General features: G+C 37.4%; 1 protein-coding gene across 9 annotated transcripts in view; it reads right to left on the bottom strand.

The window, feature by feature from the left end:
• Positions 1 to 22,147, bottom strand: part of Pik3c2a (phosphatidylinositol-4-phosphate 3-kinase catalytic subunit type 2 alpha) — a 112,372-nt gene that overhangs the window by 67,221 nt on the left and 23,004 nt on the right. For 4 of the 9 annotated variants that reach the window (XM_087211242.1, XM_004851494.4, XM_087211239.1 and 1 more), the window contains one exon: positions 8,941 to 10,070. In XM_087211242.1, the coding sequence (XP_087067368.1) occupies positions 8,941 to 10,005 (1,065 nt within the window). In that variant the 5' untranslated portion in view covers positions 10,006 to 10,070. Of the gene's footprint in view, positions 1 to 8,940; positions 10,071 to 11,274; positions 11,390 to 12,167; positions 13,529 to 15,614; positions 15,748 to 22,147 lie in introns of those variants that run through there. The other 5 variants (XR_015451338.1, XM_087211237.1, XM_087211243.1 and 2 more) reach the window with 3 other exon arrangements.

The raw sequence follows: 22,147 nt of genomic DNA, 5'->3' as shown, positions 1-22,147 counted from the left end.
CCCAAGAAGAGCTGGTGTTCAGGTTTTGAGTCCAGAGGCAGGAAAAAAAATGAATTTCCTAGTTAAAAGGTGGTCAGATATAAGTTGCAACTTCCTCTTGGGAACCAAGAGCCCTCAATTTCCTGGATGAAGCCCACTCATATTAGATGGTAATCTGCTTTACTCTGTCTACTAATCCAAATGTTAATCTTACAGATATTTCCAGAATAATATCTGACAAAATGTCCAGGCACCCCATGGCCTACTTAAACTTACACATAAAATTAACCATAACAGAGTATCAACCATAGAGAACCAAGGAGTCACATTAAAATATCTTAGAGCCTCAAAAATAATCCACTGACCAAGGGAGAACCTTTTTTTTTTGGTACCGGGGATCGAACTCAGGTCCTTACACTTGCGCAGCAGCCGGCGAAACCACTGAGCGATTTAAATCCCTGGCCCTGGAGAACCTTTTTTGAAAGATAGCAAATACAAAATTTGGAGGGAATACCTATATTGAAATGTTAGACAAAGAAAAAGGGAGTCAAAAGTCATAGGAGGAAAACTAGGAAGTAGTTTTACCTAGGAATCAAAAGGTTTTTTTTTTTAAGTCAATTTTTGAAAATTAGGCAAAAAGGCCTTAGCAATGAATGTGCCCATTGCATTGGTAATTAGTGTGATTGTTACCAAAATCAACTTTCTGTAACATGATGGGAACTGAAAGAAAGCAAGAAACCAGAATTTTTTAAAAAGCAATGACTTTGGGGAAAAACAGGAGCAAATGTGAATAAGAAAAAAGCAAAAGAGTTAGGTTTTAGAAAAGAGAGAATATCTCTTCCCTCCAAATCAGAAAGAAGAGGGAAATGAGATGAGCAGATATAGCTTAACACAGCGGATGCTGACCTCAGTTCAATCAATCAATCAATCAATCAATCATCCGTAGAGAGATGGCAGAGGTGGGTTTAGAAGTTTAAGGAAAACAGTGAAAGTTTAAAATAATTCACAAAATCTTATCAGTACATATTTTGATTTTTTTAAAAAAGCAGTTACAAGAATACCATATGGGAAAGCCTCATGAGTACACAAGTTTTAAGGTTCATGCCATATTACTCAGAAATCAGATGGAATAAAGTACCAAATTTTCAATAAGTTATACTTTAAGCATAAAGTATATCAGTTACTATTTAGAACAAAGTTGGTTACATCCTCATTTATATTTTTAAAAATTTTACAAAGAGACCTGAGTTATTCAAATATACTCAGCCAGAAAATAACAATATTTTAACTTTTCCTCTCCTTTAAAAATAGTCTGCTAATGGGAATATGTTTATACTGTTAATACAATTAACTTTTAGAAAGTCAATAATCATAGAACTTTGGAAAACCACTTTTATGAAAATAAATTGATTCCATTACTAAAAATTTTGAAATCTGCTCAAAGTAGCAAATTTATAGCTATTAACTAAAAGTCTGACAAACTTAAATTGCCAAAAGACAAGTTTTTAAGTACTGTTCCTTTTTCCGGTTTGGTTCACAAAATATTTGAACTATTTAGATTATTATTAACAAGACAAAAGACACTAGAGGGAAACAGGAAGTGAGTTTGCTGAGTGAGAAGAAAAATACCCTTTTCAGTTGAGTTTTTACCACAAAGCAAATTTCTGACAGGAAATTAATCTTTAAAATGTGAAATAATGATAAAGAACAGGCATTTACAACAACATTTTGCAACAAAATGTATGAACTTCGGGGAACTTCTTCTAAGTGGGGATGAATGGTTTGTGCAAACTAAAAGTCCTGTACCACAGACTTCCAAACTCAGCTTATTATTAACGTTCTTTACACCTCTCCCTTTGGTCTACATCAAATCAAACTTTTCTTCTACACAAACGAAATAAAATCTTAGCATTAATAAAAGGGCTCTGAACTTTCCCTTGAATATAAAAATCCTTTCTCTAGGTAGCATTTGTAACAGGTGCACATCAAACTTCTGATTGAACGCTTCTAATCATTTTTTTTACAATCTGAGAGCAACAATTATGAAATGGCTGTTTCTAAATTCTTGTGTAGGTATTTCATCATCCAATCTGCTGCCTTTTTGAATTTTCTTCCCCATTGGTTCTAGTTCTACTTTTTGGGACACTAGATTTTAAAATTAAGTTACTAAATTGAATTTCTCAATTCACAGAAAAAACATAAACAAATAAGAGTTTTGCTTGATTGTAAGCTTTTCTAAAAAATGTAGAGTGGACCCTCAAGTTACAACTGGCCTGACATACAAACAACTTGGGTTAATTAGGTCAGTGGAAGATTCATCGGCCTGCTATTTATAGTGTGTACCAGGTAAACATCCAGATCTCAGCTGTATTGACTTTGTTACAACCAGCCCTTAGGGAATGGATCCAGTTCATAAGTCAAGGGTTGACTGTATTTTAATTTTAACCTCTGTGCCACCACTTGTTGTGATCAAAATTTAGCATAAACTGTTACCTAAGGTTGCACAAATACACTTAATATCTTTAATATATTGAAAAATTAAGTATATAAATATTCTATCGTGTTTTATGAAAACACCATGAATTTCAGGTATTCTTCAAATTGGTTTGAAAACCGATGTCCAAAATACAAAACCTAAAAATGGTTCACTTCCTCTTTTACATGGCAACTTTGTGAATTTTAACTGTTTTTCCCAAAAGGACCTCAGAAATCATCTAATCTAACCAACTATTTCATACATGAAAAAAACCTCAGATCCAGAGCAAGACTTACATCCAATGAATATTTTCTTCTTCAGGCAAAATGTCTCAAAATTTTTTCATCAGTTCCTTAAATAACATAACTTCTAGATCTTGAAAGCTGAAGTCGTCTTTTTTTGAGACAAACTGTAGTTTACTGGTTGCCCCTCTTAGAATGCGGTGTTTAAATATTATTATTTGATGGGGCCTTAATATAGCAGAGAATAATGAAGTGATTAAAACCACCTACCTCCTCAGCCATGCTGTAGTTAAGCTTTGAAACTGGGCAGGTAGCCCAAGCTACCTGAATTCAGGCAGCATGCTATTAGTAAAGTTTTTGGTGTACTACACTACAGTAATCTAGCTCTGATTTCTGATTGATCAGCTGACTAAGTTATGTTATTTTTTTCCTATTTGGTCAGCTGATCAATCAGAATCAGAGCCAGATCTTTTGTAACCCATTTGCTTATTACTGCTTTAATCCTTCCCCTATACCTTAAAATATAGGAACATGCTTCTGCTAAAACTGATCCTACCCAGCAATCTCACTAATTCCCAGCATCTGAACAACTAGCAGTTCTCTGTGACAGCTATGTGATCTGACTGCTAGGGAATCCTGCTAGGGGAACTTTTAACTTTAGGAACTTACCTACCCTCATTATTCCCTTTAGAAACCTTATGAAGACACTCCAAATAAGAAAAATAGCCAAGATGGTACTGTGATATATATTAAAAATGAGGAGGAAAAGTCTCATGTGGGTGTCACACCACAGCCACCACCAAAGGAGAGTAAAGAACACAAGAACTGGAAATGACCAATCTAAACTAAAGAGGGCAGCAGGGGAAAAGAAAATTGAAGGGGGGTGGGGGAGTGGAGCATTAGCAACCTAAGCTACCAGTTTAAGGCTGAAAAGAAATTGTTGCCAGGTTACCCTATTTTTACATTTATTTGTCTTGCCACATTCCCAGCCTCACAGGCTCCCAAGGTATGAGGAAATTTTCAAGATTATCTAGCAAAGAGGTCCCAAACGCCAGTCCAAGAAAACAGCAGACTGGCTGCATGAGAATCACTTAGGGTAATTTTTTTTTTTTGGTACCGGGGATCCAACTCAGGTCCTTTGCTTTCGACGCAGGCACCGGAACCACTGAGCTAAATCCCCGGCCCACTTAGGGTAAGTTTTAAAAAAGAAAATCTTTCCCTTCAAATTTCACATTCTCTACCCACCCCCACACAAGTCAGGATTGAGTAGGCCTAAACTTTGCAGGACATTGTGACATATAACTAATTTTTGGAAGTTGACTCTCGCCCCTCTCAGTAGTGAGGGCCTCACACTGAGTTACATACTCAGCCCTTTTTATTTTGAGAAAGGATCTCCTTTAATTGCCCAGGTTGGCCTCCAATTTATAATCCTCTTGCCTCAGCTGCCTGAGTATCTGAGATTATAGGCATGTGGCACAAGGCCCAACAGGAAGCTGACCTTTTTTGGGGGGGGGGGGGGACAAGATCTTGCTATGTTCAGGCTGGCCTTGAACTCATTATGTAGCAACACCTTGAGCTCACAGCAATCCTCCTACCTCAGCCTCTGGAGTGCTGGTATCATAGACATGTGCTGCCACACTCGCCAGGAAGCTGACTTTTTTGATCCATGTTTGAATATCTCCTATGACAAGAAGTTATTACTTCCAAAATAGCATAAATACTGTTCTTAAAGATAGTTCTGTGGCCTTCTCCCTGACTTCTAATTTATTACAGAAACTCTCAAACACGTAGAAAAGTAGAACAAAGACCCAGGTATCCATCACCAGCTTCAACAATTATCAACATATGGCCAATTTTGTTTCATCTATAAGCCCTCCAAATCCAAACACCTCATTAGATTTTATTAAATCTACAAGTAACTTTACTACATTTGTAAATTCTTCAGTATACATCTCTAAAATATAAGAGGTCATTTAATTAACTGCAATGCCAATATTATACCAAAATACTAACAATAATTCCTTACCTTCATTATATCTCCTTATCTTAACTGTAAAATATGTATGGGCTATAGGATTCTTGCGAAGTCTAGTCCCTGAAGCATTCTTATGAATTTTCTACAGTCTGAGTTACTATTAAAGAAAAAAAAGTTTGCTTTGAACATACACACCACAAATAAAAAGCATGTAAGCTCTTAGGTTCTGAATCCCAGTTTTGGATGTTTGAATAACTGCATTCTAATAAGGGGAAAGGAGGGATAACAAAAGGCTGGTCAATGAGTACCAAGTTATAGCTAGACAGGAATAAGTTCTTGTGGGCTATTGCACAAGTGGGTAAGTATGGATAATAATAATATACTGTATATTTCAAAAAGCTAGAAGAGATCTTGAATGTGTTTACCATAAACCAGGTATAGTGCTACATATCTTGGAAGGCTGAGGCAGAAGGATAAAAAAAATTTGAGCCTGGCCTAGGGAACTTAATGACTTAGGAAGAGCTTGTCTCAAAATAAAAAAAAAATAAAAAGGGCTGGGGATGTAGCTCAGTGCAAAGGCCCTGGTTCAACCCCTAGTACTGCAAAAGGGTATGGTGGGGGTGGGGGGAGAGATGATAAATATTTGAGAGATAGGTATGTCCAATCTGATTAAACATTACACAATGCATACATTTATCAAAACATCATATTGTACCCCACAAATATGTACAACTCTTTATGTTTCATGTATTAGCTAAAAATTAACTGTATCAAAAAAAAGTGCCCCTAGAAAGGTAATTTCAATTCACCTGAGATAATCTGCTTCCCTTAAAGGGAAATGACTCTTCAATGATTAGAATTTAAGATATATAGACCATGAAATAAACCAAAGCCATTTATAAACACATATTACCTTTAAGATAATCTATGTGTTGTACCTACATTGTATACACTGTAGAACCATGAATGGATACATACAGAGGCGAGAAACAGGAGGGGGATTGTTTGAAAATGACCTAGATGCTCATACTGGGTTGGCTGGACAACCAAGGGCTCTTCTACCAATGGGAGGGCTGAACCTCTGCTCAGCTCCTTAAGGATCAGAGGCATCCTTTTCTTTAATAGCAAGAGTACAATTTTCTATAGCCCTAATGTCCTTAGGTTCTAGGTAACTGCCCTTGCCAAACAACTGTAAACAACTGACAACTCAAGTCCACATTCCATGCCACCAAATACAGAATTAGTTTCTATCACGCCTAACCTATAAAATAGAGACCTGCAGCCAACGAGAGAGCTTCCCCTTAGAACACTGACCCAAGAATGAAAGCTGCAGAGACCTGGCCCCTACAGGATGGAGGATCAGGGCAATCAGTGCCTTCCTTTTTAAAAAAGTGTAAAATTAGGCCAGGGATTTAGCTCAGTGGTGCTGCGCCTGGCTTGCAAGTGCAAGGTCCTGAGTTCAATCCCTGGTACCAAGGGAAAAAAGTGTAAAATTCATACACACACACATATATTTGTTCTTTTTTGAGACAGTCTCACAGTGTAGTCCAGGCTGCCCTTGAACTCATGGAGATCCTCCTACCTCAGCATCTCGAGAGCTGGAATTACAGGTGTGAGCCATCATCCCTGGCAAGTTCACCATTTTAAAAGACCAGATATGCACCTATAATACCTGCTACTTAGGAGGCTGAATTGGGAGAATCTAAAGTTTGAGGCCAGCCTGGGCAACATAACAAGACCCCATCTCAAACAAACAACAAACAAATGAAAGAAAACCCACCACATGTTAAATGTGCTATTCAGTGGCTTTCAATATATCCACAATTATGTGCAACCATGACTACTATCTAATTCCAGCATATTTTCAGCAACTTGGGAAACCATCCCTAACACCTCGGTCCTGGCAAACACTAATCAGCTTCCTTTCCCTATAGATTTCCTGGTTTTTGGACATTTCATATAAATGGGATCATACAAAACATGGTCTTTTATGTCTGGCTTCTTTTACTTAGCATGTATTCAAGGTTTACCTATAATGCTACAATTATCTGGGCTTAATGCTTTGTGAGTGAAAAGTATTCCCTTGTTTGGATATATCACCTTTTGCTGATCTGTTCATCAGTTGATGATCATCTGAGTTGTTACCACTTTGGGGCTATTAAGAATAAAGCTGCTATCGGGGCATGGTGGTGCACACCTGTAATCCCAGGGAGGCTGAGGCAGGAAGACTGCTGTGAGTTCAAAGCCAGCCTAGGCTACATGGTGAGACCCTATCTCCAAATGACCAATGAAAACATAAAAATATTGAGGCCAAGAGTGAAGCTCAAGGCTGGAGCACTTGCCAGGCATGCACAAAGCCCTGGCACCACAAAACAAAATAAACAAAAAACATTTTTTAAAAAATCAGTTTTAAAAGTGGAAAATAAATGTTGAAGGGGACGGAGGGTTAACTTGAACTTTCATGCATTACTAGTGGGAATGTAAAATGGTACAGACACTATAGAAAATAGTTGGGTGGTCCCTAAAAATGGGCTGGGGATGTAGTTCAGTGGGAAGACCCTAGATTCAATCCCCAGTACCAAAAAAAAAAAAAAAAAAAACCACACACACAATTACTATATGACACAATATTTCTTAGGTATATTATCTTTTTTGGGATGATCCTTAAGTGTCTTCTTTCCTTTTAAATACTTCAGGAAATGAGCACTGTTACTTTGTTTTTAAAAATTTAGCATAGCAAGACAGATTAAAAGGAAAGCCACAGATAGATGCTTATGATTCCAACTTAAAATGTGTTATTAATTTATGGTTTTAAGTTAAAAGGTATTAAGATACTTCACTGTAAATAATGTTGAAAAACTTAAGAGAACTTAAAAGTGTTTTTCTGAATGTGGATTATGTTAAAAATACATTCTTTTTGAGACAGGGTATCCACATGTAGTTCAGGCTGGCCTTGAACTCATGGCAATCCTCCTGCCTCAGCCTCCTGAGTGCTGGGATTAAAGGCAGGCACCACCATGCCCAGTTTAAAAGCCATTTAGAAAACATTGCACTGGCTAAGATTTTTCTAGATTCTGAATATGTGATCCAAAATATCTTTATCTTTTTCTCCTAAATCTTTTTGTTGATTTTTTTGTTTGTTTTGAGACAGTCTCACTATATAGCTCGGGCTGACCTTGAACTCCCTAATGCAGCACAGCTGGACCTAGAACTCATGGTGATCCTCCTGCCTCACTCAGCCTCCTGAGTGCTGGGATTACAGGTGCGCACAGCCACTCCTGGCATTTCCTAAATCTTAACACCTGCTTCTTTCTTCTCCCAGACATTTGAAATGGCTTTTTAAAGTCAAGAATTCCACAGACACTCATTCAAATAATAAAAACTCGTCTTCCTTTCCTAGACACTAGCTGACTCCCAATGCCAAAATAATAGCCACAGTGTTAATCTAATTAGTTGAAGGACATAATTCACACTACAGTGAGAATAAAACTTAAACATTCCCAGGATCCATGGACATTATAAGAGCAAAAATACAAATCTCTAACAGGAGACAATGGTTGGAAAGAAAAAGTCTACACCCTGCTGATTCTTTTGAGTGAAGGCATCCAGTTCCATCTACCCCTTAACTAATTTTTTCAGATAATAAGGCTATATGAGCACAGTAACTACATAGTATAGGCTATTATTTCATTCTCCACCTTTATCAATGATGGTGTTTAAGGTGAGTCCTTTAAATGGCTTTTTTCCTGTCTCTCTGGGGTTATTTTTTTTCTTTTTTGGGGGTGGGGGGTATTTTTTTCATTCATTCTTTCATACACGGGTTCATTCATAGTTAAAAACAACAAAAGATGGGGCCAGGGATTTAGCTCAGTGGTTTCCCTGCCTGCTGCCCAAGTGCAAGGACCCAAGTTCGATCCCCAGCACAAAAAAAAGAAAAAAAAAAGAAAATGAGAATTTCTATAATAAAGTTAGAAATCAAAATTGTTTGCTTTGAAAAATTAAAAAAGAGAAGGAAGGATAGATGTGGAAAGGCAAGGATATCTTAAATGCATCTTAGTGACAGCCAGTTCTTTGATTAGAAGGTTTTTATTTATAGCGTTAGAAAAAATATTAAAAGTAAGCCATTTGCCACACAAACAAACAAAAGACTCTTGGAAGCAAAGAAAAACGAGATTTAAAATAAAAATATTTTTTCCTAATAAATTATGCACACAAATATGAATTCTATGTTTTACTAAGTCTGAGAAGTTAGTAAGAAAAGATTATACCTGAGGTATTTGGCCCTGGACTTCCGTAAGGTGAGTTGTTCGAATATTTAAAGACTGGCTTCTTGTTACAGTTGCCCCAGAAAAAGATTTTCCATTCATCTTTCTTTCGAGGTGACCACTTGCAGGTGATCTCACTTCTAGAAGAACAGCATCCCAAGGATCCTCTGCTAGCAAACTTGGAACATGTTTGTATTCTTCCTGGTCTAGTACTTCCACATTGTCCACCTTCGGCTTACTTAGAGGATCCAAGTCTAGCCAGTCAAATTTACTAATATCCTCAGTCTCTGGAGATACCTGTAGATTGTTGACAGTAGCTTTTGAATTTGTTATCTCCAAATCAGTCCTTGCTTTGCCATTTTTTAAAAATTCGGATGTACTGGCTATTTTGTCAAATAGTTTTGCCATGTCAGGACTGACTACTGGACCATAGATTGGTAAGCTTCCTTGTGGATGAAAGGGGGTGGTAGGTGTCAAAGGATACGAAAAATATGGAGTCTGTCCGGGAAGTCTTAAATATATAGGTTCAGTAGATGGAAAAGTAGGCATCCTTGGATTGAAGCCATTCTGGAATGCAGCCTGTTTACTGTAAGTTGAGGGATAAATAGAAGTGTAAGTGGAAGGCCCAGATAATCCAGGTAGCCATGGTCCTCTCTGAATAGTAGGTCTAAGATAGAGCTGTGCTGAAAATGAAGGGCTCAGAACAGGAGTAACGGGCAACACAGGTGTTCTTCTAGTCTCAAAACCATCATCCAATAATAGTCTCTCAAGTTCAGCTTGGGTGAGCTTTTCTACATCAATATCAACTGCTCTCTGGTGGGACTCTGATTCAGGAAACACCATAAGATCATAATCCTGTTTGTTTAAAACTTGTGCTTTTTGTCTGGTGCTGCTTGACCACTCAAAGCTTCTTTGACTGTCAGTCACTTGTCTATCCTTCTGCAGTTTTGCTAAAGCCTCTGCTTCCATCTGTAATGCTTCTTCTTTGTCCACTTCTTTTGTTCTTGTTGGATCCAGATGGGAAGATGAACACTGTTTAAATCCATTGTTGCTTGATATCTGAGCCATGTCCAATAAGAAGACCAAATCTTCCCTTAATCTATTTTCTCTTGTAGCTTCCAAAATAGTAAGACCTATACATAAAAATAAACAAAACACTCAATTAGATTTTTTGTGTGTGTGTGGAACCAGGGATCAAACTCAGGACCTTGCGCTTGCCAGGCAGGTGCAGTGCCACTGAGCTATATCCCTGGCCCCTCAATTAGATTTTATAAGGACAAATAAATTTATTGTTTTAAACCTACCCAATATGATTCAGGATTTGAAGCCACTTACACAAATAAAATGAACAACTAGGTGAAATTTGGAATATTTAATATCCTATATACTGTTGGATTAAGGAAGATGTTTAGACACACATGACTTTATCTCATTTCCTGACCTAATAAAAAAGCTGGCTCTGTAAATGGACTTACGAAGCTTTTACTTCAGCTATTGCATCAGTGGCTCTTGAGGCAGAATTCTTGGCATAAAATGACCTGCTAGTTACATATTGTAAGAGTTCAGATAGGGTTTCCTGGTATGCAAATCCAAAGTCAAAACAGTTGTGATCTTTTCATTATTTATTAAATTTCTCAAAAGCCAATTAATAATAAAAGCACCAACTACCTACTCAATAAAATAAGGTGCTATATTTCATCAAAATATGATGTGAAGTTGAGCATGGTGGCACATACCTATAATGCTAGCTACTCAGGAGGCTGAGGCAGGAAGATCACAAGTTTGGGGCCAGCCAGGGCAACTGATTGAAATTGTCTCAAAATTAAAAAGAAATAAAATAAAAAGTGCTAGGGATACAGCTCAGTGTAAGAGCACTTGCCTAGCATGCATGAGGTGCTAGGTTCGATCCCCAGTACATGGTGGGCATGGTGGTACATGCCTGCAATCCAGTACTTGGGAGCTCAGGCAGCATGATCCCAAGTTCGAGACCAGCCTGGGATACATAGTGAGGTTAAGGCCAGTCTGAACAACATAGCCAGTCTCTGTCTAAAAAAACCCAAAACACCAAGCTTGGTGGCGCATGCCTATAATCCCAGCACTTGGGAGGCTGAGGCAGATGGACTACTTTGAGTTTGAGGCCAGCCTGAGCTACAGTGAGTTTAAGACCAGAATGAATTACAGAGGGAGACCTTCTCTCTCTCAAAAAAAAAAAAAAACTAAAAAATACCCCCCAATCCCCAAAACAACAATAACAAAACCCCCATACAACAAACAAATAAACAAACAGACATCATGTGAAAAACTGAGTAAGGAGGCCAAGTGTTGTGGCACACACACCTGTAATCCCAGCCCTTGGGAGGCTGTGGCAGGAGGATTTCCTCAAGATTGAGGCAAGCCTGGGCTTCGTAGTGAGTTCAAAGTCACCCTGAACTATACACATTGAGGCCATACTCTGAAGTGAAATAAATAGGACACACATGTGTAAATACCGAATAGTTTCTCTAGTGTGAAAAACTAAAAGTGTAAATAAGGATCAAAATGTATAACTGATATTGTGAAGTAGGAAGAAAAGGTCTAAAGGAGTAGGGGAAGTAGAAGGGGTAGGGGAAAGGAAAGAAGAGAAAAGAAAAAAATATGAGAAAAGGAAAAACAATGGAAACAAAGCCTTTGTAAATAGGGAAGGGTGGAGGGGGTGAAGGGAGGGCAGGGGAATGGGGAAAAATAAGAACCAAGATATATCATGTAAAGGTACAAGATCCCAGTGATGAATGTAACTGTATTGTATACCTAAAATGTACCAATAAAACTTAACGGAAAAAACCCCAAACAAACAAAAAAGCAAAGTCACCCTGAACTACATCTCAAGACCCTGTCTCAAAAAACAAAAAATGGGGCCGGAGATTTAGCTCTGTGGTTTTGCTGCCTGCTGCACAAGCACAAGGACCGGAGTTTGATCCCCGGTACCAAAAACAAAGCAAAACAAAACAAAACACTGAGTAAGGGTTTATAATATTCTAGAAATAATAAAAATGTATAATGCAACATGGCTTAGAATAATAGGACAAAAGCATTAGGCCTGTAAGAAGCTGTAATATTCCATTCAAAAGTTAAATTATGACCACATTCATCCCATAGTTTCAAACACACTTCTGATCATCTGCACGTTAAATCAATTGTTATAACAGTAAAACTTCCCATGTTAAAAATCCTTAGGTAGGCCAGGGATTTACCTCAGTGGTTTAGCCGCCTGCTGCACAAGCTCAAGGACCCAAGTTCGATCCCCGGTACCAAAAAAAAAAAAATCCTTAGTTATTTTTTAATCCATGAAAAGACCAAAAGTTAATTTTTAAACCTCTAATCAAGCATGGTGACACACATCTATAATCCTAGCACTCTGGCAGCCTGAGGCAGGAAGACAGCAAATGCCTAGCAAGTTTGCACTGTCAACTTAGTGCCCCCAGTGTGAAGGGCTTGGGTGAAATTCCCACTACTATCAAAAATGAAGGGGGGGTTCTTATAAATCAATTAATAAAAATCTACACTCCCCTATTTAAGACAAACAATTCAGATCAAGATTACTCTGAGAAGCAATATGTCCAATTAAAAAATTACCTACTGTGCAACAGAGGGCACATTTGTTGCTTCTAATCAATATGATACAGGGGTTAAATGTGATTCTGGAGTTATATCACATTGGTTTAAGAAGCTGTATGCACTAGGTGTGGTGGCTGAGATGAAAATCACAAGTTCAAGCTCAGTCCAGGCAATTTAGTAACTTAGTGAATCCGTTTCAGAAATAAAAAGGGGATGGGAATGTAGTTCAGTGTGAAGGCCCTACATTCTGGGTTCAATCCCTAGTAATGGAGAAAAAAAAAAAAGGCAGCTGTATGACCTTGATGTTTGCCTAATTTAAAAAGTGAAACGATACAAGTTAAAATAATGCAACTAAAAGGGCTTATCATTGACCTTGAGCATAAGCACCAAATAACTGCTATATATTATTAATCCAATAGGGTTTGAGATACATCTCATGTGAATACCTAGAAAGCAGGAAAGTCCCTGTTTATATCCCAAGGGTTCTGTGTGTGTGTGTGTGTGTGTGTGTGTGTGTGTGTGTGTGTGTTTTGGTACCAGGGATCAAGCTCCAGACCTTGCACTTGCGAGGCAGGCGCCGGAACCACTGAGCTAAATCCCCAGCCCTATCTCAAGGGTTTTGTTTCTGTTTTTGTAAATATCATGCTTGTCTACAGTATATGTTCAATAAATGCCTAGTGAAAGGAAGTAGGGAAAACCTAAAGTAAATTCAAATTAATAAAAATGAAAATCTAGGTGATAAGTGATAAGGACATAAATATCCTTGAAGAATTTCTTTGCAATTCTTTCATACAACTATAGTCTAATTTCTGAGGCATTTGACTGAAAAGCTATTCCAAAATATTCCCTTCTGTAGTAGGACAGCAAAATATGGATGCACTTAAAATTTGTATGCTTCGTTGTATATACACTTTATGTAAAGAGAAAAAATTGCAGACAAATATGAATTCTTATTAAATATGCACAAAGCACTTAGAGGAAAGCATTGATGTCTACAATTTACTTTGAAGGGCATAAAAAAGATTAATTAATAAACACAGGGAAGATAACTGGATAAAATGTAATAGAATCTAAAGGGTAGGAATATGGATGTATTCTACTATAAAATTATTTTAACTGCACTATCATGACTGAAAACATTTACAATAAAATGCTGAGGGGGGAAATGGGCACAAATTCCTACTTGAATATATATATATATATATACACTCTCCTTTATAATATGATTGTATTGCCCCCTCTAATAAATAAGGGTCTAATTCTCTGTTCTTTTTATTTGAGCAGAGTTTAGAACTTGCTTTAACTAATGGATTGTGGAAGAAGTAACAAGTCCCAAGACTAAATCATAAGATACCTAACTACCCCAGCTGCCATGTAAATGAATGCTGAGAATGAGAAAATTAGGAAAGAGAAATGCAGCCAAGAGCCAGCAGCAATCACTAGATATGTCATAAAAGCTACCATCCTAGACTATCCAACCACACTCCAGATGACATCAGCCTCAAGACTGACCGACCCAAAGCAAGGTCAGCAGAAGAAATCACCCAGCTGAACTCAGGCTAAATTGTTCATATACACAATCATTTCATAATGATTTGTTGCAAGACAACAGATGACTGAAAACCTTTTTCTTATTCACTTTTTAAATTTAATTTTTTTTCTGTAGCACTAGAGATGGAAAAAAGGAGCTACGTCCCCAGCCCTATAATTCATTTTCGAAAACAAAAGGGAAAATCCTATTAAACAACAAATTCCTTTGTTTCCATTTCTGCCACCATTACCATTTTCTTTCTCTTGTCCTCAGAGAATGACTGGTTTTCCTTTCTAAGTTTATCTCCTCCACATATATCCTTAACCCACTGGACTCTACTTCCTTATTAGTGACTGCCTTCCCAGCACTGTTAAATTTTTCCTTTCCTTTATTCCAGTCCTTTGTCATAATAATGCTAGTTTTCTCCACATGAGGGAAAAAAATCTTTAACATTCTCCTTTAGATTCTAGTGGTTTCCATTTTAATTTTCTTCCTTCACCGCCAAACTTCTCAAATAAGTGACTCCTTTCTTTACACATTCTCTGCCTTGGATAAACTCTACTTCTCTTTCAGGGCCCAATTAAAATATTACCTCCTTTCTGAAGCTTTTCCTAAGCAGCTATTAGAATTCATCTTGTTCCACTCAACCAAAAATTTTTTTAAATCACAGTTTATTTTATTTTGCTTTTGCAGCAGTGGAGACTGAACTCAGGTCTTTGTGTATGCTAAGCATGTATTCTACCACTGAGCCACATCCCAGTACCTCTTTATTTTTGTAGACTTTTTCAACTTCCCTGTTTCTGGCAATTGAACCTATAGTTTCCTTTTTGGTGCTTGCTCACTTCCTTTTATATCCCATTTAGTTAAAATAAGACCAGGTCATCCATACTCCTTCTACTCCCACACCCACAAAAACAGCCAAGTCTGGCTCATCAGTTAACCCAGGAAAGAAAGGTTTTTCTGTTTGTTCTTAGGACCAAGGCCTTTGTGCTGAGTTATATCCCCAATCCTTTTTATTTATTTTTGTTTTGAGGCCGAGTCTCACTGAGTCACTAAATTGCCCGGGCTGGGTTTGAACTTTTGATTCTCCTGCCTTAGCCTCCCAGAGTGCTGGGATTATAGGAATACTACTATACGTCCTTCTCAGCTTAGAGGAAGCTTTTTGTATAGGTTGCTGAACCGATGGGGTTGTAAATCTGGCATTGCTGTGGCTACCTTTGCTACTACTGGAGGAGATGCTTTCCTAAGAATGAATCCAAGCGATAAAAAAAGCAAAGCCAAGTAAAATGAATTAAGACAGATTCTGGTAGTACTACGGTAACAAATATGGATCCAATCATACCCTTCCTAAATCAATTCTTTCACTAAAGTAAACAGGCAATTTTTTTTGCTTAAATTTAAAATGAGTTTCTGCCATAATAACCCCAAAAGTCCTGATTAATCTGTAAACTTGTACAGTGGACACCCAAGTTACCACCAGCCTGACATATGAACAACTTGGGTTAATTAGGTTAATGGAAGATTCATCTGCCTCTTTATGTATAGCACGTACCTAGGTAAATATCCAGCTCTTGGGAACCGATGGAGTTCGTAAGTCAAGGGTCCCTGTATGGCTATCCAACAGACCAAAATGGGCTTCAGTCCAAAGGCTTTTGTTCATTTTTTAAATTCTTCATAACATTCCGCTTAATAAAAATGGAATTTAAATTACTCAATATGAGTTTTAACATGAAAGAATGAAGCTGCTGGACAGTCTTGAAGAAGGCATTCAGGTGGTATAAAATATGGATATATGATAGGCACAAGGAGTAGAGTGAAATCATCTGTCATTAAACACCATAATATACTGTCTATTTTTGTTTTTTCTTATTTTTTTGGTAGCACTGGGGATTGAACCCAGGGCCTTAGGCATGCTAGTGCAAGAGACAAGTGCTCTACTAGAGTCACACCCCCAGCCCAACACTATTTTTCATAAAATCAGATGGATTAACACAAAATAGCATTTTACAAAGAGATGAAAACTTAATGGTAATTCATCCTCAACAATACAATGCCAGTTTGTTTTTTAAGACTTCCCTATTAATGAATGATGTAAAAGTGGTATGGATTTTTAAAATTAGTTTGTAAAAACTGGTTTGTTCACTTTAGAACAATTGTTCACTTTAGAACACAATTGTTCTAAACATTTCAAAGAATGGTAACTCATTAAATGACAAAAGTATAAAATAGTTTGAAAAACACCGTTACTGTGAACATGGGTTTTTTTCCCCACATCACCAATTTGCTTGCTCTATTTCTACTACCAACAACCAAAGGTAATATATACTAAAATAAAACCAGCTCTAATATAGTAGTTAACAGTCCTGAACTGTTAGCAGATAAATAACTGTATTTTAATTTTCCAAGGAGTTATCATGCATATATACTCACATGGCAATAAAAGTACTTAAAAGATTGTCCAAAAGTACAGTAACTCTGTAATTCAGTTATTTGGGGGGTGGCCTGCTGCATAAAAATTTTTAAAATAAAGCTTCACTTGATGACCAACATTTAGCAGAAAATAATTTTCTACATGCTAATTCAAAGTGAAAACTTCAATTCTAATTATTTCCCTAATTCAAGCTAGGAAAGACAATATAACTAGTTTTTGAATGAGACCTGTATATCTTCTGCCAAAATTTTCCCAACATAAAGTAACCCAATGAAGACCACAAAGCTGTAGCTACTTTAAAATTCTTCAAAAGAGGGCAATTAAGCCATTCAATTAAACTTTTGAACACCATTTGCATATCCCAAAACAGAATTAATTTAAAAGCTCTTGGCTTCTTCTGTAAAGACATTCATTTACAATTTAAATCTCAGGGGGGAAAAAACAAAACAAAAGGTCAATCCAGCTACCCATCTAAAAACCTTCAGATCTTAAAATTCTGATACTTAAGAAAAAGAAGAAACAATTACTGGAATCTAGAAACATATTTCTCCTCTAAAATGATAATAAACCTCAAAGAAAAATAAATTATGTTAACTCCAAGAATCTGAATATTATACCATTGTTAAAAATAAAATTGAGATTGTAGTAACCATGGAAAATATTTGATAAAATGGTAGTATATTATCTACACATCTGTGTTGAGGTGTATAGACAACCTATGCTACACACAGCTTTAAACAATGTATTAACTAATTTAATCCTCATTTTTTTACAAAGTGTATTATATCCGTCATTCAAAATGAAATAAATTTAAGCATGTACACTATGTAATCTGCCTTAACTCATAGCAGGTGGCGAGTGGAATTAGAACTCAAAGCCAAGCAAAGGTAGTTAACACATTATACTTTTAGGTTACCTGAAATCAGTATGTGTATAAATTAACATAATTTACCGATCAACTTTCTTCTTCAATTTTAGGATTCTTTCTACATTAATAAATTTTATTGTTCCTTTTAATTTCATTATGAGGTAGCGTAGACTATTTGGACACACGTGCCAATTTAATGGTCAATTTATCATCATCAAATGAGTAGCAAATCTGTAATTTCACTAAGGGTAAGAACTCTTACTCATATTCTATACCGGATTGCTAATGCAGTTGTGAATCAGTGCATCAAGGGCTAGAGAATACAAGACCCTTTATCAAAGAGAGGCTCAAATTCTCAAACCTAGATGCAAAACAAGCTAGAACAGCTCATTTGTTAATAATTCAACCTTTATTGAAAAACCATGAGGTTGAGTTTAGAATATATAAGTGAGAGATTATCTTGAAAACTACAACGAAGAATACAATTGAAAACTAAAGATAGGATGTGTTCTATCTCTGTAAAAAGAAAAAAACCCACTAGATGAGAAAATAATATATCTGATTCACAGAGGAAACAAAGGGAACCAAGCACTTTGTATTGGGATACTATACATTAAAGAAAAGTGTTTTTTTTTTTTTAAATTTTGTTGTTGAGACAGGGTCTCCCTATGTATGTACTTCAGGTGGGCCTTGAACTCAGCAATCCTCCTGCCTCAGCCTTCCTAGTATTGGAATTACAGGTGTGTGCCACCATGCCCAGCCACTATACAAGCTTGTCACAAAAATAAAATGGAAGTAGCCAGGCATGGTGGTGCATGGCCAAAATCCCAGCACTCCGGAGGCTGAGGCAGGAGGATCGCCTAGAGTTTGAGGCCAGCCTGGGCTACACAGTGAGTTCAGGGCCAGCCTGAACTATAAAAGGAGACTCTGCCTTAAAATACACACACACACACACACACACACAGAAGAAGAATGTCTTGAAACTGGATGTGATTAGGTTAGTCCCTCCCGCTGCTCCCAGCCCAGAGGAAAGGGCTTTTGGGCCAAAGTCCATCCTGCCATTCCCAGCCCAGAGGAAAGGGCTTCCCTGCCACCATCTGTCCCACCACTCCCAGCCAGAGGAGAGGGCTTTTGGGCCGTCATCTGTCCCCCCTACTCCCGGCCCAGAGGTAGGGGCTTCTGAGCCGCCGTTCCACTGCTTCTGGTCAAGAGGAAGGGGCTTCCGGGCCACCATCCCTAGCGCCACTCCCGGCCCCTGTCCCACCTCTTCCAGCTCAGAGGAGGTGAGCCACATGGGTGCCAACAGCACCCGCCCCGCCCCCCAAGTCGAAATGAGAAAACATGTAAATAAGTCTCAAAACCAGACTTCCAGATCACCTACAGCAACCCCAAAGGGAAATGAGATGGAACACTCTGATACTCAACCACCTGGACGCACTGAACTGGCAACAAAAGGGGATCTGGAAAAAAATGAAAGCAGAAATAATTTCTCACATAACAGCAAAGATTGTGCCCACAGTGCAAGCCATGATTACTAAATCTAGAGAGGAGCAGAGGAAAATGATGGAATCCCAACATAGGAAACAAATGAAATCCATAAAACAGATGCAAATAGATTTCCAGGACATGAAAAACTCCATTGAAAGTCTACACAGCCGAATGAGCCAATGTGAGGACAGAATTTCAGATATAGAAGATAAGACTGCAATTAGTGACCAGGAAAAGAAAAATTGTTTCAAAATTATAAGGGAACACGAGAAATCAATCCAGCAGCTGCTACACAATGCAAAGAAGAATAACATAAGACTGATTGGAGTCAATGAAGAAACAGGAGAGTGCAGATGACATAAAAAAAACTCTTTGCAGAAGTAATGGCAGAAAACTTCCCAAGCAGGGGAAAAGAACTTGACATACAGATAAGTGAGGTATATAGAACTCCAAATAGCCTTGATCAAAAAATATCTACACATAGGCATATAATTGTTAAGATTCCAGACACTCAACAGAAGAACAAAGTTCTACAAGCAGTTAGAGAAAAGAAACAAATCACATACAAAGGAAAGCCCATCAGAATCACAGCAGGCTTCTCAACACAAACCATCAAGGCAAGAAGAGCTCGGAGTGACATATTCCAAGCCCTAAAAGAAAACAGCCTCCAACCCAGATTGATGTACCCTGCAAAACTATCTTTCAAAATAGATGGAGAAATAAGATACTTTCATGATAAAGGGCACCTTAGGTACTTGGTGAATACCAAACCAGCACTCCAAAGAATGCTACACAATAACCTAGGAACAGACATTGAGGATCACAACCCCAGGAAGAAAAGCAGAATGAACCCATCTGGCATGACAAGAAATTAAATGTAAAGGGGGAGAATCCAACAAAAAGAAAGTCATCGCAATGACAAGTCAATATGTTTCAGTTATAACCATCAACGTTAATGGTCTCACTTAACCAATCAAAAGAAACAGACAGGCAGAACGGGTCAAGAAGCAAAATCCAACAATATGCTGCATACAAGAAACACACTTAATTCAAAAGGAAACTCATAGACTGAAAGTTAAAGGGTGGAAAACAATACTCCATGCGACGGGAACCTGAAAAAAAGCAGGAGTAGCTATCCTCTTTGCAGATCAAGTAGATTACAAACCAACACTGATTAAGAAAGACGAAGAAGGACATTACACCCTTCTAAAGGGAACAATCCAAGAGGAAGAGACGACAATCATAAATATCTATGCACCAAACACTAGTGTCCCCAACTATATAAAACAAATACTAATGGACATGAAAAGTCATATATGCACTAACACAACTGTAGTGGGGGACCTCAACACCCCACTGTCACAAATAGATAGATCAACTAGACAAAAAATAAGTAATGAAATACTAGAACTCAATCGAACTCTTGAACATAAGAACTTAACAGATGTTTACAGAGTCTTCCACCCCACAAAATCAGAATACACATTCTTCTCAGCTGCACATGGGTCATTCTCCAAAACAGACCACATACTCACACATAGAACATGTTTAAGTAAGTGCAAAGGAATTGAAGTTATCCCCTGTATATTATCAGACCACAGTGTGATGAAAATGGAGATCCACAGCAAAAGAAACTGGAAAAATTTCATAAACATGTGGAAACTGAACAACACACTTCTGAATAACCAATAGGTCACAGAGGAAATTAAAGAAGAAATTACACAGTTCCTTCAATTTAATGACAATGACAATACAACACATCGGAATCTATGGGACACAATGAAAGCAGTCTTATGAGGGAAATTCATAGCAGTGAATACTCATATTAAAAAAAACAGAATGAGCCCAATTAAACAACCTGATGCTGAAACTCAAGCTTCTAGAAAAAGAAGAGCAGGACAACCCCAAAGCTCATACAATGGAGGAAATTATAAAGATCAGAGGAGAAATCAATGCAATGGAGACTAAGAGAACGATACAAAAAATCAATGAAGCCAAGAGTTGGTTCTTCAAAAGAATCAACAAAATTGACAAACCCTTAGCCAACCTTATCAGAAAAAGGAAAGAAAAAGCCCAAATCCATGCAATTAGGAATGAAAAGGGTGAAATTACAACAGACCCTGCATAAATAGAGGATCATCAATACCTACTTCCAGAACCTATACGCCAATAAGATGGAAAACAGAAGAAATGGACAGATTCCTAGATACGTATGAATTACCAAAGTTGAATGAAGAAGACCTAAAAGTTCCAAACAACCCAATATCAATTAATGACATTGAAAACATAATTAAAAGCTTACCAACCAAGAAAAGCCCGGGTCCTGATGGCTTCACCACTTAATTCTACAAGACATTTAGAGAGGAACTACTGCCACTACTGTTTAAACTCTTCAATGACATTGAAAGGGAAGCAATACTCCCAAAATCATTCCTGGAAGCAAGCATCACCTTGATCCCCAAAGCAGAGAAAGACTCAACTGAAAAGGAGAACTATAGGCCAATCTCACTAATCAACACAGATGCAAAACTCATTAATAAGATACTGGCAAATAGAATGCAGAAGACCATCAAGAAGATCATATACCCTGATCAAGTGGAATTCATCCCAGGGATGCAGGGATGGTTCAACATACACAAATCAATCAATGTAATACACTATATCCATACAGCCAGGGACAAAAACCATATGATTATCTCCATAGATGCAGAAAAAGCATTTGACAAAATCCAACATGCATTTATGATAAAAACTCTACAAAAAATTGGAATAGATGGTCTCTACCTCAAACTGATAGAAGCCATCTATGAAAAACCAACAGCCAATAGCATACTAAATGGTCAAAGACTGAAATCCTTCACACTCAAATCAGGAAAAAGATAAGGATGTCCACTCTCACCACTTTTGTTCAATATAGTTCTGGAAACATTAGCCATGGCAATTACACAAGAGAAAGAAATAAAAGGACTAAAGACAGGAAATGAAGAAGTCAAATTGTCATTATTTGCAGATGACATGGTACTGTATATAGAAGACCTAAAGAATTCCACCAAAAGTCTTCTAGACTTAATAACCAAATTCAGTCAAGTAGCTGGTTACAAGGTCAACACACAAAAATCAATAGCTTTCCTCTACACCAATGACAGACTCACTGAGAGAGAAATAGGGCAAATAATTCCTTTCACAATAGCATCCAGAAACCTGAAATACCTAGGAATCAACCTAACAAAAGAAATCAAAGACCCCTTCTCTGAAAACTATAGCAATCTGAAAAGAGAGATTGAAGATGATATCAGAA

Source organism: Heterocephalus glaber, unplaced genomic scaffold, assembly GCF_053883595.1.
Source record: "Heterocephalus glaber isolate CG9 unplaced genomic scaffold, H.glaber_assembly_v1.0 deba00001428, whole genome shotgun sequence".
NCBI classification, from domain to species: domain Eukaryota; kingdom Metazoa; phylum Chordata; class Mammalia; order Rodentia; family Bathyergidae; genus Heterocephalus; species Heterocephalus glaber.
Note: the sequence above shows the minus strand (reverse complement) of the source record. Positions and strands in the feature narration are given on the sequence as shown.